Genomic DNA, 16,989 nt, shown 5'->3' with positions numbered 1-16,989 from the left:
TGGTATTTCAATAGAACATTCTCCGAAGAACTAGCATCATCGATCCCTTCGGTAAAGGTGCACAGGTTTCGGGAAGCACGCCTCACATTTGTACCCAGTTAACATTCGCCACTTGCGAGTGGGTCGTTCCTACAACTCGTTCTCAAGTTTAGCATTTCGGCTGCGGAATGATTTTCTGCCCCCCTACAACGTTTCCTGAAAAAGTCCCTCCTTACAGCAGTCTCCAAGGTGACGTAGGCCCTGTGTTATTAATTATGTTCCTCTTTCCCGTGTGGAGTTGATGTAAGAAAAAAAAAACTTAATTCTATTTCTACACGGGGGATACGTTTTGCCTTGCAAAATACTGTATAAAAATATACAATACATAATGTATAGGAAAATGGGAGATCAGTTTATTCCTACATTGTTACAGAGGTGCGAAAAATCAGGATTCTAATAAGAATAGTTATTTCCATTATGCGATTAGTAATATAATTAAGTGTTTTATTATTATTACTGATTTATTTTCCTACCGATTTTCTCTGTACTTAGTACTATTTCTGATTTTATATGTATTATTTGCTTTTATTTTTTATCATGTCTATGATTTCAAAATAATAATGCTATATAATAATACAAGTATATATACTAAATTTTAAAATACAAAGTAGATTGTTAATAAGAACCCGTTGACAGACTGCTATCTAGCGGTTTAACCCTTGGGATACCACCAACTACAATAGCAGTTGAGTGAAATCATGACTACCTTCAGGTGCAGTGTATAGAGCTAGGTTTTAGAAGTTTTTAACGCATTTCAATATTGTCCATGAAAATTCCTAACTAAAACAGTTGACATTGTAGATGCCTGTCAATTATTTCAAATATAATTTTAAATATTATATTTGGCAAATATTAGCGGTCTTCTAAGGGTTAATGGGACTTCAGTGTAATTATGTTACATTAATCAATTTTAATCATGTAAAAACAGAATTGACTGTGTTTAAATAGCATAAACTTTAGTTTTCTTTTGCCAGAATAAAGTCTGAAAAATCACAGAATTCTTTTTAACACAATAGTCTAGGTGTAAATTAAAATATTCCTTTAATTATTTAATGATTTTATTTCAATAAACACATTATCAAATATATATATTTAAAATATATAATTTACTATTTGCTCCTGTTCACTTATCTACACAGCATTATAATAATTTACAAACATTTAATTCTTACATATTATTGAAACATACCACAATCTTAAGAGCGTTGTTTTCGCGGACGAAATTTCGACTCCCGCAAAAATAATTATTGTCCTGTGTCCCTCTCTAACGGAGCGTGCAGCGGGGAACGGAGAGGGAGTACCTGGCTTTTAGTACGGCTGACGTTGCAAGCGATCAAAAAAAGTTAGATAATATGAGATTAAATAAAAAAGAAATTAAGTTCAATGCTTGAATATTTGCACGAAGTCGGTGAAATGTCCCTTTCGTTTAGTTCATTCCATGTAGCAGCACAGACATACAAGGGCTTCCGACCTATTCTTTAATAGTATTGGTATATGCGCATGTCACGTTAGGCACTGACAATATCACGCATAAAAGGCCAGTAAAAGAGAAATGCTTTTTTTCTTTTGTGCGTGAATATATTTGCATCTAAACGGGGAATCACCCTTTTGTTTAGTTCATTTAAATTAGCAGATACGTGTATTATTGTAGGAGATACGGAAATTGTACACGTGCATCGTACATGTGGCCACAGACGAAATTATAATAATAGTAATAATAGGTGTATAAGTTTATAAATTAGAAAATTAGATAAGTACATAGAATTAACAGCAGTAAATAATATATGAACAGTAAGTAATATAATTGTAGAGAATAGAAATATACACTTACTTAAAATTTGTGTAAGTGCACCGGTAAAGGCCTTACCTTTGACATAATCTTTTATTTTTTAATTTTTACATTACCTTTGAAATTTTTGTGAATCACATTTTTTTTATTTTATCTAGAAGAAAGTTATAAAGTCGTGTCGCTGTGTATATAATTCCGAACACGCACTGACTTTATCACTGGGATTTTGGTCGAGATTATTTTTAAGTGTTGTGTAAGAAGAATATTATGTGAACAACAAAATTAAGTAATACAACTATAAATAAAAATAGCAGCACAATAACAGCAAGAATAATAGCAACAAGCATATTTTATTAAAAAATGTTCAATGAATCGGTATAATTATTTCCGTCCATTCTAGGCAGTGAGGAATACATTTATGGTAGTTAGTCCCAGATTTTTTATACTGAAAAAAATCCTATTTTATAATCTACACAATACATGTGCACAAGGTGAAAAATAAAAAAAAGTCGGACAGGTAGTAGTTGTATAGTAAGAACAGACTCCAATATAAATAAGCAAATAAATAATTGCATAAATAAAATTTAATTAAAAATTTAATTTCATAAAATTTGTCAGTCAACCACAAAATTTTCCAATTTCAATTTTCTAACTAAAGGCATTACTTATATGTTATATAATGTCGGGTGATACGTCTGACATTTTCTGCGACGATATTTCGGGTTCAATCACATCGGTACTAAAAGAAAAAAAATCAGGCATCAAACCGTGAAAACAAAAGACCGCATATTATACTGTCAAGGTATGATCAATATGTGTAGTGATTATACTTACAAATTCGACAAAATAGTACAAGCAATTATAGGCAAAAATGGAGGACGGTTTTTATTCTTAAATTTAATCACTTTTAATTAAAGATCGTCGGTGTAATACTGAATTGTACCAATGTGTAAAAACACTGTCATCAAAACTAAAAGCTGAACGGCAATAAAATGAAACTCTCACTACTAACCAAAAGATGGTATCTTGATGTTATTGTGTACATTCTCGAGAGTTTGTTCTTGTGAAAATAAAATTATTTGCTTACCGTTTGCTCAAAATCCCACAATTCACATCGATGTTTTAGCATCGAAAAAATCCTTGTTGGCAAATTTAGCCTGACAATCTTTAACATCATTTACGGAACTGAAAACAACAAAAAAACATTACATTTTTACCGTAAAAAATAAATACTTATAATAAATATTGCATTTAATTTTCACCTGTTCCGAGTTCTTTCTGTCTTTTTGACATTGCACTTCCTCTTTTTCCAGTGCATACTGGGTGGCTTACCACGTATCCACTTTCGACCTAAAACACAAATAACATTTTATAAAAATCAATAACGTAAGTACCCTAATTCATAACCTAATTATCATTGTTAAAAATGCTCAAATAATGATTACTTACCCATGTTGAATGAAATAAATTATTTGGGGATGCTTCGGTTAAAAACTGTGGAGTTTAAAAATAATATTATTCGTAAACAAAGTAACAAATTCGTCAATTATATGTCCGCGCGGGCTGACTGCGAATGTCACATATACATACACTAGCAATAATAATAATAAATGAAGGACGATTGACGTAGGTATGTATGCATGTATTTGTTAGGCAGGCGATCTCTCCGGGGCCCCTGCCCCCCGGCCCGTGCTTCACCTACTCTAGCCAGCCCGACTCAAGAAAGTGCGAATGAGACAATAACAAAAAAGCTAGTTAAATATACGTTGAATTTGTGGCCACCAAATTCGGCTTTTGAAGCAAATAAAACTTTTTTCAGTGAAGATTCAAATTTTATTGTATAGTTCATTATATGCCTGAGACGGGATATGTGAGATTTTTTCAAAAAATATCTTCCATTTGGTCACAAAAAATTGCCAAAGATGCCTCGTAAAATCATGTAAAATCGTCATCTTCTGGGGCCTATATTCTATAATTTAAGGCAAAAATCGAAAATCTGATCCATATGCGTACTTTATATTTACCATGTCTTTTAACTAAAAAAAAAAAAAACAGTTTACTCTAGTATTTTAGCCGTAAATCCAAATTAAAATTTTGTATGAAACAGGCACCGCAGCCGTTCCTCTTAACACTATTAATAATACCTTAAGCATTGTAACAGTCAATGTACTAACTATATTTATAAACTCCAGTGCCGATTTGAAGTAAAAATAAACATTCCTTGACACGCTTAACTTAGATTATCGATTTACTATTAGGCATTTTAGTAAAATATGATAAATATAAGTCTGACCATGGACGGAAAAGGCACGGATATAGATTTTATTTTATATTAATAATATTTTGTTGAATAAATCATTACCTGGCAAGGCAACATTAATGACAATTAACATTATTTGTGGCGAAGAAGTTAAAAATTAGGGTGGAAAATTCATATTGAAAAAAATCTAGATACAAACTATCTATCTGACTTTCATTAAAGCAATTTTCATCATCACAATTTACGAGGCGTATAAAAGCAAAACTGTCGCTATCCACACTTTGTTCATTTTGACCCAACGATTGATTAGTAATCTATATTTCATTCTCTACACCATACAATCTTCGAACAAAACGAAAACGTTTCTAAGACATTCAAAAACGACTTTTAAAATGATGATCAAATGCAAAACCGCCTCTCTTCTACTTTTGTTGGGGTTCAAAAGTGCCACTCTCGAGCCAGAAAACATGCAAGTACTTCGCAAATACAATATGGCCGCCGTGCTAGTTGAAGTGCAAAACCACCACTCTAACAAATGTTCAGGTTCAACTAAGTTGAGTTAAACTGCAACACCTCCCCTATTCAAAACATATTTGACTTTAGAGCAGAAACAAATCCAAAAATGATTGATTTGAAAATTCGAATCTAATAAAAATATGCATATACTTTCAATGTAAAACAAAAAAAATTTTGAAATGTGCAAATCTTTTTATTTTTTATGCTGAAATTTTGCATTGGTGGATGGTGGCGGTTTTGCTTTTGTACTCCTCAAATAGCCAGATATTTGGTAGGAAACATTCCATGCAAATGACTTAACTCGGTCACAATCGCATGCAAAATGTTATTACATAGTTACTGGAACTAAATTGTCGCTGGTGTGCCAACCTACAAACAATAATTATACATAATTTAATGAAGAGCTCATTTGAATCGTGTCCCAAACGCACTGCTTTATTTGTGAATGTTTCGCCTATCAAACTTGAAGATAATGACACATGCTCAGTGTGAATATTAAAATGCTGAACAGAGTCAGTGCCAGGCAGAGATATCTCCCAGTTATTGGCACTCTAAATAATCTGGCTGATAGCTGCAGGCTGGAGGCAAACATTAAAACTGTATTTAAATCTGCTTGAGGTGTGTCCTGATGGAGGAATGGACGCACTATTATCTCATGGCCTACTGTTTGGGTAGAAGAACAAGCTCTTGTGAGACGGGCAGCCTACAAAAACAGATAAATTAAATTAATTCGATAATTAATTATAAATTAATTGTTAACCTCGATACAGGCTCAGTCCTAGTGAGGTTGATTTTTATGAGAAAAAAAGTGTTTTATGTATAGTGAGATGCAATAAATAAATTCGACCGGTCGGTGGACGAGTTGACAAATGCACCGGGTTGACACTCGAGCTTCGTGAGTTCGATTCCTCGACTAGTTAATTCCTCCTTTATTGCACATAAGCAACATCTTCGACTTATGATAGTAGTTGGAGATTTTCAAATATTATCAGGTTATTTGTAAACCGGTAATGTTTGACTTTCAAATATTGTCAAGTTATTTCTAAACAGGGAATTGACTTTCAAATATTGACAGGTTATTTGTAAACCGGGAATGTTTGACTTTCAAAATGTTGGAAATATTTTGATTTCATAAATGATAGCAGCTAACTAACTAGGAGTGACTGCAAATATACAGATGTTTTACGTTATATACAGGGTGTCCGGAAACTCGTAGTACAAGCGGGAAACTGGTGAATCTACATCACATTTGGAGTCGATTTTGTAGTATATTTTTTTTTGATTTGAGCTTTCGTTATCGAGTAAATCGAGTTAGAAGTTGATTTTTTTTTAATCAAATTCTTATAAATTATTACTGAAGATCAAAGTACCCAACTAATTAAAACTATTTGAAAGTAAAACAAATGAAGAAACTCGGATTTGAAGCATTATTTTGAAATCACCCTTCATTTAATCCGGTGAAATCATAAAATATTTCTGCTCTGCAGGGTTAAAACATCTGTTGTTCAACCCTAAACACCAGAAAAAACTTTAACCCTAAAATAGCCGAAAAATATTTTTTTTTGGTTTTTTTTTTTTTTTTTTGTGAAAATGCTCAAATCAAAAAACATTATGTTTATTTGGGTTCCCCATGTGGTGTAGATTCTCCAGTTTCCCGCTTGTACTACGAGTTTCCGGACACCGTGTATATATATATTTTTTTAAATAAAGATTTAAATTGCAGGGTTATTAATAACCAGACAATACCACTCCCGTTAATAAAAGCTGATATTGTTGCTTGTGCAATGATGGAGGACTTAGCTTGCAGATAATTGAACCAGCGACGCCTGGGTACAAACCTGATGCTTAGGACTACTCAACTACAAGGGTCATAATAATATTATTGAAAGTGGATTTTAAATGCCCACATATTTTTATTAAAAAGGTACTTACTGAGATAAAGGGAACGACAGACGCCAAAATCCATAGAGTTTCATTCAAAAAACTTATTCCGAATATGGGTTTTATGGTTGCCTCAACTTTATCTAGATTGACGAGCCACACTAGTCCCGAACAAGCCCAAGATATGTTAACGATGGTAAATATACATATTACTGGTGCCAGAACCTCATTCAGGTGTCTCAGTAATCTTCTAAACTCTGCAACTTCCTGAAATCATCAACCAATAATTACTTACATGCTAGCGCAGACCTGTGAAATGTTGTGTTAGAATCTAGTCAGCAAATAATACTTTCTTGCAAATGGAATAGGCCTAGACCCTTGAAAAATCACAAAATCTGACTTTAATTAAAGATTGACCATAAGAAATTTAAATTAAAGAAATACACATTTCAAACAAATAAAAATATAATATATGGTAATTTTTATTTTATTATTTATCTATTTATACATTTATTTACGTCCTTCGGGATTTTACATAAAACAAGTAATAATTAATTAATTACATTATACAGGGTGTCCGGAAACTCGTAGTACAAGCGGGAAACTGGTGAATCTACATCACATTTGGAGTCGATTTTGTAGTATATTTTTTTTTTATTTGAGCTTTCGTTATCGAGTAAATTGAGTTAGAAGTTGATTTTTTTTTAATCAAATTCTTATAAATTATTACTGAAGATCAAAGTACCCAACTAATTAAAACTATTTGAAAGTAAAACAAATGAAGAAACTCGGATTTGAAGCATTATTTTGAAATCACCCTTCATTTAATCCGGTGTAATCAAAAAATATTTCTGCTCTGCAGGGTTAAAACATCTGTTGTTCAACCCTAAACACCATAAAAAACTTTAACCCTAAAATAGCCGAAAATTTTTTTTTTTTGTTTTTTTTTTTTTTTGTGAAAATGCTCAAATCAAAAAACTTTATGTTTATTTGGGTTCCCCATGTGGTGTAGATTCTCCAGTTTCCCGCTTGTACTACGAGTTTCCGGACACCGTGTATAGTGCTTTCAAATTAACAAACAATAAAATAAATAATAATATTTTCTTTCTTTTTCATGAAAGTCCTATTCAAGTTCTGTTATTATATCATTGTAGGCTAGTTGCTTGACAAAACTGAAATTAAAACAGAACTTGAAAAAATCTTTCACAGAACTTGAAAATGAACGTTGAAATTTGATGAATTGTTCAAATTCTCCGAAACAACCCGTCCTAAGTATTTACCTATAAGTGATGTTTACAAAGTTATTGTTTAATTTTAAATTAAATAATATTTTCATTCCCAGTTACATGAATGGTATTTGCAATTCAATTTAACCATATTATAGCAAAAATAGAATAGTAAAAATAAGATAGGAACAAAATGAATCAACATAATATACATAAGTACAACAAATACAAAGAGAGAAGAGGTATTATAGATTGGTAGGCACTTTATTGCTCATCTGAAGCCTTGACACGTTAGTTCCAATTTTGAAAATGACAATTGAAATATTTACTGTTAAAATATACTATACGTAGGTACATTATCGCTTGTCTGAATTCTTGACACAATCAATTCTAGTTTTGAAAATGGTTCTCAAGAAGAGACTAGGCATATTAGGCGTTTTAGTCATAAATGTATTATTTCTTAAGTATTCTGTTGTAAAGTAAGGAAGAAGTGCATAGTACAAAAATAATGAATTTCAAAGACAAACCCGCATCCAGTCAAGTGAGGAAATTGTCCTTGTTAATAATCTGTTTCTGAGGAAGTCAAGATGCGCTGTGAGGAGTTGAGCTTGCAAACAGTAACTAGTGATGATGGTGGCTTGCACCATGTCATGGGTTAGAGTTGTCATCGCCAGCAGAACCTTAGTTAAGGTTATAAGCTTATCAGATCTGAAAAATAATGGAAAAAATTCGGTTTATGGGCGAAATTCCTAAAAAATAAAACATAAAATATGTTTTTGTAGCTGACGCTGTTTTTGTTGTACATACATCAACAATCTCGTTGTATGTGCCCCGATTCATTGCTACGCTGACAACAGCACCTTTCATGAGGGTATCTTTTTGATAAGTCCCCTTCCACTTATGATGTCCGTACAGCTCGGGAAATATTGAGACAAAAGTTGACCACCACCTCGAGAAGGTTCGTGCCTGCAATAAGGCCAACCTGGTCAGTTTTAACATCTCAAAAACCCAGCATATCTGATTTCGGCAAAGAGGGAGGTCAATGACTGTCTGGTGCATTTTGTTGGAAGCATCCTCCCCAATAAAAACTCTATTGAAATGCTTGGAGTAAGTATATCAGACCAGCTCAAGTATCAGGGCTCTAAAGAAGCCGATGTAAATCTGGATTCCGAAAAACTGGGCGTCTTGTATAGGGCTGGCAGATTCTTCAATAGTAACCAGCTGCTAACCCTATACAAATCTCAAGTACGCCTTAAAATCTGAACTTTATATGTCCAAGATCACTCTTAACCTCTTGGGTGAAAAGGATATTTAAAAAAAATCATTTCTCTGAATATAATTAGTTATTCTGAGGAAACTACTTATGATAAGATTATATACTATTTTCATAATGGTCTCCGTGGTCGAGGGGTAAGGCTCTCGACTAGCAAGCCAGAGGTTGCGGGTCCAAATCCCGGCGTGTGCAAGTATATTTTATTTAATTAATTTGTGTTACTCATTTACAATTTACTCATTTAAAATAATATTTGCAGTACGTTCCAGCGTGGAAGATACTCTCACTATCGTCCTGGTCTAAGACCACCATTTAGAATTGAAACGTTGCTTGAAATGGCTTTCACCATGTTTGGTGATCAGATCTGGATATATACTTCCCCACCATCCTCTTCCTCATCTCCTTCCCCTCTCCACTATCTTCAGCCTCACAACTTACCCCGATTGGGGATGCCATAGTCTTAATGACTCCAGACATTATTCACATTTGAAAAAATATATAAACACATTATCTGGTAAGACAGTACAATTTACAAAACATAATTTAGCAAAAAAACAAGTTATTACGAAAATAGAATCAGCTAGTGTATACCGTGATAATTTAGTACTGGCGTAATTGAAAGCCAAATTTAGAACTAAAAAAATGGACCGTAGGAACGGCGGTGAAAAAAAATCGCCAAAGGAGTTTCTTGCTAAAATAGTATAATTATTTTCACAATTTTGCTTTAAAGAATTGCTGTATAAAGGAGAGTTTATTGCTAAAATAGTATTATTATTTTCACAATTTTGCTTTAAAGAATTGCTGTATCCATTACCTCGGTATTATCCAGTGGAACTCTATGATTCCATCCATCATCATTAAATTCATCGCTATGAGAGATAAAACGGTCCAAATAATACTCCCAAATATATAAAACCACAAAATCAAAACCAATCTTCTTGGACTCGTGTAAGGGGATCCTTGTGGAGGAAAAGAAGAAAGCAAAAACACCTGAAACATAAAAACCAAACCTCTTAGCAAAAGAAAATTTATAGTTTTATTTTTCAGATGTGTCAATGAGAATATTTATTACATTCTATTTATTCTGGTTGGAACATTATTTCATTACATTATTAGAAAAAAATTAAGCATATTCGATGTGAAGTATGTACGTTGGAATTCTGCAGTCATACTCGGGAACGAAAACAAGTTACCTACTGAAATAATCAATTAACTCTTTACGGGACTGACAGATTACATTATATGCACCGTGGCATAGCATGATAGCTGAAATAGACCAGGTTACGAGAATATAGCAAGGTCTGTCACAATGGTGTTGCACCATGATTGCCAAAAGATCGTAACCGACAAAAACGAAATTTTACAGGAGATGATCTTCTCAATTTTTAAGAAATATACTTAGGACAGGTTGTTTTACAGAATTTGAACAATTCATAAAATTTCGAAGCCGATTTTCAAGTTCTGTGAAGGTTCTGTTATTTTATCATAATTGGACATTTGTTTCACAAAACTGAAATAATTACAGAACTTGAATAGCACCTTCACAGAACTTGAAATTTGATGAATTGTTCAAATTCTGTGAAACAACCTGTCCTCAGAGTAGATACTAAAATTTATAGCGAATGTTTATTTTATCGAAAACCATCCACATGGCATTACAAAAATTGTTAAATTTGCGCTGCTTCGGGAATCACTTTGTTTTGCCCAGCTATTTTACAATACATTTGTTAATCTTTGTTGCTTATGATGTTTTGCATAGTATTATTATTTCCAAAATAACGTTTTGGTTGATATGCAAAACATCATAAACGATATTGTAGGAGGCAAAGTATATTTTATTAGATTTAGATTTACAAAATAATAATATGAAATAGTACAATGTATAGCTGTGTAAAACGAAAAAACTCAAATTGTTTTTACCATCCTGTGCTAAGCATATCCGGCAATGGTCACTCAACTGTTTTGCTTAAACTAAATTTTAGACCACTGTTATAAATTTACCCAAGATAAAGTGTATAGAAGAACAGAATCAAATTTGCCGTGATAATTCGGTATTCTAAGTAATTGTCGCTCGCTTACTATGCTTAAGTTTAAAAAAATGTTAATTGAGCAACACTGCCGGTTACGATCTTTTGGCGATGATGGTTCTATGTTTTGTGGTAGGGGGCCAAGTTTTATTGGTAGAAATTTCATCAGTTTAGGAAGTTGAAAGTCATTACCCTCTCCATTAAATGTTGAAGTTGCTCATTATCCGATATTCTGAATAAATAAATAGCATAAATGTATCCAGAAAAATGCAGAATATTGGGGATGACGAAGCCCATAATAGACCCATCGTAACATATCCGTGCATGGGGATCTTCTATGGCGGAGTTATTGTAGTAAAGGTCTTCTGGTAGAAAATCCACTTTATAGCAAAAACCTCGATCTCTCCTGTCAAAGTAATTGCATTATTTAGTGTGAATATAAACAAAATATTATTGTAATGTTGAATATGTAATGCATTTCACTTGTTGAAACGACTCAATATGTCCAAAAAGAAAACTTTCAGAAAAGACAAAATAATGTTAACACATTTTAGCCGGGTATTTTTTGCGCTGGCACTATGCTAAGTCCGGGTGAAAATAAAGGTCCCGTGCGAATTTCTTTAATTTGTTATAAATCGCTATATCTTCGAAAATAATAAAAATTTCTACATAGTAAGTCAGCATACCCAATTATAATATATTAAGAATATTATTTGAAATGCAACTCAATTAACCTTGTAATATGTTTATTACGGTCCACCTATCGGTATTTGCTCATACCTGCTTTCTTTAAATACGCCCGACATCTCTCGCTCGCTTGCACATAGGAGTTGTTTGGATTCGAATCGGGTGTCACGGTCATAAAAACCCTCATTCCAGGAATTGAATTATTTCACTAACAAAAAATATACTATCCTTCTGTTGAAATACCGATGTAAACGAAAGGCACGAAAACAAATTTAAAAAAAGACTTGCATTACGATTCGATAATTATGTACATATAGTTGGGACCTTTACAATGAGATTGGTATATAATATTCATGTAAAAACTTGAATAATTCCGTCTTTTCTGCCATTGAAATGAGGCCAGCGCAAAAGGTAGAACTACCCTTCCCGGCCTTAAGCATCAATCGACTTTTCCCGGCCGAAGTGTGTTAATAACAATTGAAATTGTTAATTGAAATCATGAAAAAATTGGTTTTTCAAAATAATATTTCGTGGTTGCACTATAAGTTAATGCACTTTGTGCATATTTCATCACATTACATTAACAATTTTTTTTAATTACATCTACAAATTTAATAATACTGCTGAATTTTGCTCAAAATCTTTTGCTTAAAGTGAAAAAATGGTATTATAATATCTATCATGCTAGGTATAAATACTATAAAGAGTACAATTAAAAAAACTAAATTTTAATCTCCGATATATCTTCACGTGGCATCAAAATAAAAAATCAATAAAAAATAGGCATTTTTTACAATCACCTAATAAAAGTAATCACAATTCATAAATTTGAAATCGGTCTCCTGAAAATTTGTTGTAAAAGACAAGACTTACTCTTTATACTTAACATGATAGATAAAGCTGTATCTGAAATCCCACACATATTATTGTAAAGAAATCTGTAGGTTCTTACCGGAAACATGACATGTATTGCAGAAAATATCCTAGACATATCAATAACGATATCTGTACCGTATGATAATGCCATAAATACAAAACTATTTTGGAATTCTGTAGTTGGTCAAGTGACACGGGGCGCAGTCCCATGAAGGAGAGGAACCGGAGATAAGGATACAATATCTTGGATTTGCAGTAGGACAGAACAGCTGATGTGCTCATAAGCTCCGAGTCAACTGCTTCGATTATTTCACCAATCTGAAATACATATAACTATATATTAATAACAGTAGGTACTTATAAATCAACACAAGGACCTATTAAAAGATGACTGAGTTTACGGATATATGTATGTACAGAAATAATTTGCTTTCAAGTATATAATTAAATCATTATGAGTTTACAGTTACAATTGCTTCACAGAACTTAAATAATAATTGTATAAGAGAATCGCCTTATATCAAATTTATAAAGAATATTTTATTTATAAAATTCACCCCTCAGATATCATAAGCAATAGATTCAAAACTAATGGCTCAATAGCCATTCCTATGCTTAGAACGACCACGGCTCAGCACCACTATTTGTATTTAGGTGTGAGATGGTACAATATATTATTGTCCAAAAATAAAATTAGTGTAACGAAACTGTGAATTATGAACAATTCAAAATGTTAATTAAGTCCCTCAAATTGGATAATGATATATTGTACCACTAATTTTCTTACACTTACTCAATCTGTAAAAAATATATATATTAATTTGATTGTCTTTAAAAAAAACTATTTTTCCAAATTTTTTTTTGATATATTGTACCCTTAATTTCCTCACGCTTACTTAATCTGTAAAAAGATGTATTATTTTAATTATCTTTAAAAACACAATTTCCTAATTTGTGTACCTATGTTAATATTATGTTTGTATTTATTTCAAAGTTTTTGATTATTGTTTAAAAAATCATTAGAACTAAATAAAGACTCCTCTCATAAACACGAGCTCCTGGAGCTCAACTTATGGAGAAATAGAATAATAACGAAAAAATTATATATATAAGTCTGCATATTGTTATAATTTTTAATTCTTCAAATTCTATGAAACAACCCATTCTAAGAGAGGAACAGAGTATAATAATAAAATAAAAACTGTTTTAGAACCAAGTTATTCACTTCTCGCACAAATTATTAAATAATGGCTAGGGATGAGTAAATGGGCGACACAGTCTCATCTAATGGCCGCCCTCCCTGCTCGGCCCAATTACTCAGCTGACAGTGTTAACCTGACCAGCTAGCCAGATAGCTTTATTTTAGGGCAACATAATAATTACACTGGCCAACACTCATTTTGGTGCCTGGGGTTTTTAACTGTTATTGTCTAATTTTGTCGTGCACAATCCAAAAATGCAGTCAGATTTGGTGTTTCAGCTCTAGTTTTGGAGATATGGCATGTAGGTTGGAGTTGGGGGCCATTGCTTTCATTAAAAATAATACAGTTTTAGCAAACCAAGAAAACAAAAGCATTATGTAGTTGTTAGATCAGCAAGAAATTTTGTTTTATAAGATTAAATTTTTTTTTTAAATTGTATTTGTGATTAATAATTTTTTTTTGTTTCTACTTAAATTCCATTATTTCATTAAATTCTTTATCTAAGAAGTGCAAATTTTTGTCAAGATGTACTTCAATAACTAGAGCTGCTGTGAAAAAAAAGAAGTTTTTTTTTGGAATCAGCACATCAAAAATTAATGTTTTTTTTTCCGCCACCAAAATAATATTCTTTTGTTTGGCTGTATTAATAGATATTGAAGGTGTTAAAATGGTGTTGGCTTTGAAAATTCTATTAAAATAGAAACACAAATATCGACGGCCTCAACAAATAATGTAGAATCTGCAAATTGGTAACTTTGCAAGAGATAATAAATTCAACACAATCTATCTATATAAATAAAAATGTTCATTTGTTCAAAATCTTAAATCTCCGAAAGTTCTTCCCCGATTGCTTTGAACTTTTGACACAGCGTCGCATTAGAATATGTTTTGTTTTGATGAAAACGTATCATATAAGAGTTAATTACGACACTAAAATTAGTTTATGAGCTTTCAAAGTGAACTTAGGTAAAACGTGGATGCAATGGCGTCTCGAGGCATCACATGACACACGATTCAGTACAATTCATAATTCGAACGGCATTGCTGCAGTACCGCCGCACTGGTACTGTGATTTATTTATACTGGGTTTTTACAGACGTTCTCACTTACGTGAGAACCAAAGATATTAGAAGAACGAGATATGCTATGTTGGCCGCCGGACCGTAGCCGGAGTACTACCTAATTAGGGTACTTTGAACGGTATCGGGACGTGTACGCACAGAAATCTGTTCTATGTATTAGTGCGGATACCTTAGCGTAAGCGAAGGTGTGCAGTAGTATTGGTGAACGAAACCGGCGACACTCGGCAAAACATTTCCACACGGTATGAACTGCTCATAGCACATCTCGTTCTTCTAATATCTTTGGTGAGAACTATCCAGTTATAAAAACTCAGTTAAGTTACAGGCAAAAATCTACAAATTACATACATACAGGTAAAAATGCAATTAAATACAGGTTACGTACAATTAAAAAACCAATCAAATAATAATATAAAATTATACATAAGTTCAGTAAAATGGCAAATAATACTCGGAGAGACAAGAGAGTTACAGTTGTAACTTTAATTTTTAACTTGATTTAGATGTCACACGCTTTTTGTCCAGCCGCAAATATCAGCATTTTAATGGCTTAAATATCTTTAGTACTATTCAGTATTTTCCAAAAATTCCAAAAGTTCTGTTCTTAGCATGCTCTAATTAATAAGATACCTTTGTAAAAATAATGAAATTTTATTGTAGGAGATAACCTCATTGTATAAACAAAAGCCCAACTTTCTTTGTGGACAAATTTGAAATGAAATTTAAATAACATTACACTGGAGTGAAGAGTCATTTTTCTTTGAAAAACAGATTAAATGGACTTATTTATAGTATTTTGGTTCTGTAACTGACATCCCACTAAAAGTGCAGAAAAAAAGACATCTATAGTGTATCAATTAAACAAACATTACTTACATCAATACCAGACATATCAACACAAGAAGAAGTAGTAGAGATTGTCACATTAGTTATTTCATGTTGAGGTTTTGCAGTCGAGGTAGAACACTGCGCACCATCCGTAATGGAACATTGCACTCTCCCGACTTCATCACAGGTGCCATAGTACGACATTATCAAGCGAATGGGCAGCCTGACTGTCATCACAGACTACTGCGGGTAGTCACAGACTCTTGTAACAATAACCACAAGTCAAATTCACAATAAGTGAATTGCTTACAAAACCTTAATGCTTCAAATCCATTGCAATGTTATTTTTAAGACGGGCAATATGAAATAGATTCCCACACTGTGCTGCCAGCTATTCTAAAGTTGATGATAACCTCACAAGATAATAATTATTAATCTTATGTAAGGTGTATTTTAATGCATTCAAATTATTTTCTCGTAATTTTTGTTTTCGTTAAGTGATGGATGACCTTTGAGATTTGCATTCATGTTTATTACTCTCAAATAACTACAAAGTGATGCACTGATAGTGTTTATTTTAGATTGATCGAAAGCTGTTTTTAGTTGGTTTAATCACCAAAGTAATTCATGTATACGTACAAAGTGATTCACATATGTTGGCAACAGTTTTTAACAAACAATGATAAATATCATAATATATAGTTCTAATATATGTAAGTATACATCTACTTTTTCTGTTGAACAAATGTGACTAATCCCTTGATTGTCAGTGTACAATATGAAACATCTGTGTAATTATTATTGATATACAGTACACAGTACATAACGTAAAACATCAGAGCAAAAAAAACTGAGTTTAGTTGTGAAGGCCCATAGGAATTTATAATTCCAAAGAATTAACATAACATAACCAGATAATTTTTGTTAAAGGTCAGTAATTCCAATAATAATTTTGCAAAATGGCACAATTGGTGCTCATGAAATTTTGTATTCCTGATTTCCAAAAGTAAATAAAATAACATATTAATTAATTAGAATACGCACAGAGTATTATTGATAAATTTGCAATATAGATTCAATATCAGCCTCATAAAATTAATATTGTTAAAAATGCGCAGAAAACTGATATAAAAATCCATTATTGATTGACCTTTTTTGCAACAAACATGTACATATGTAATAAATATTTTTTTTGTTGAACCGTAACCCTCTATAATGATCTGAATATGCTTAAATTATCAGACAGAAGGATATTCAGTGACTTGGCATTTATATGTAAAATTCTAAAGGATGCATTTGATTG

General features: G+C 32.3%; 1 protein-coding gene across 2 annotated transcripts; it reads right to left on the bottom strand.

The window, feature by feature from the left end:
• Positions 1–5,012: 5,012 nt before the first annotated feature.
• Positions 5,013–16,293, bottom strand: GrlHz (Gustatory receptor-like Holozoa). Of its 2 annotated transcripts, XM_089651257.1 has the most exons (8): positions 15,595–15,615; positions 13,958–14,101; positions 12,651–12,892; positions 11,204–11,417; positions 9,799–9,974; positions 8,239–8,419; positions 6,537–6,752; positions 5,013–5,307 (listed from the first exon to the last, which is right to left on the bottom strand). In XM_089651257.1, the coding sequence occupies exons 3-8, from the start codon at positions 12,854–12,856 to the stop codon at positions 5,062–5,064; spliced, it is 1,239 nt and encodes a 412-aa protein (XP_089507383.1). In that variant the 5' UTR covers positions 12,857–12,892; positions 13,958–14,101; positions 15,595–15,615; the 3' UTR covers positions 5,013–5,061. The 2 variants fall into 2 exon arrangements, with proteins under 2 accessions (XP_089507383.1, XP_089507382.1); XM_089651256.1 differs by lacking the exons at positions 13,958–14,101; positions 15,595–15,615 and adding an exon at positions 15,735–16,293.
• Between the last annotated feature and the right edge of the window lie 696 nt (positions 16,294–16,989).

This window comes from Hesperophylax consimilis, chromosome 4, assembly GCF_061612785.1.
Source record: "Hesperophylax consimilis isolate HC1 chromosome 4, BYU_Hcon_1.0, whole genome shotgun sequence".
Taxonomy (NCBI): Eukaryota; Metazoa; Arthropoda; class Insecta; order Trichoptera; family Limnephilidae; genus Hesperophylax; species Hesperophylax consimilis.
The sequence above is the reverse complement of the archived record's forward strand: the minus strand, read 5'-3'. Positions and strand labels throughout refer to the sequence as shown.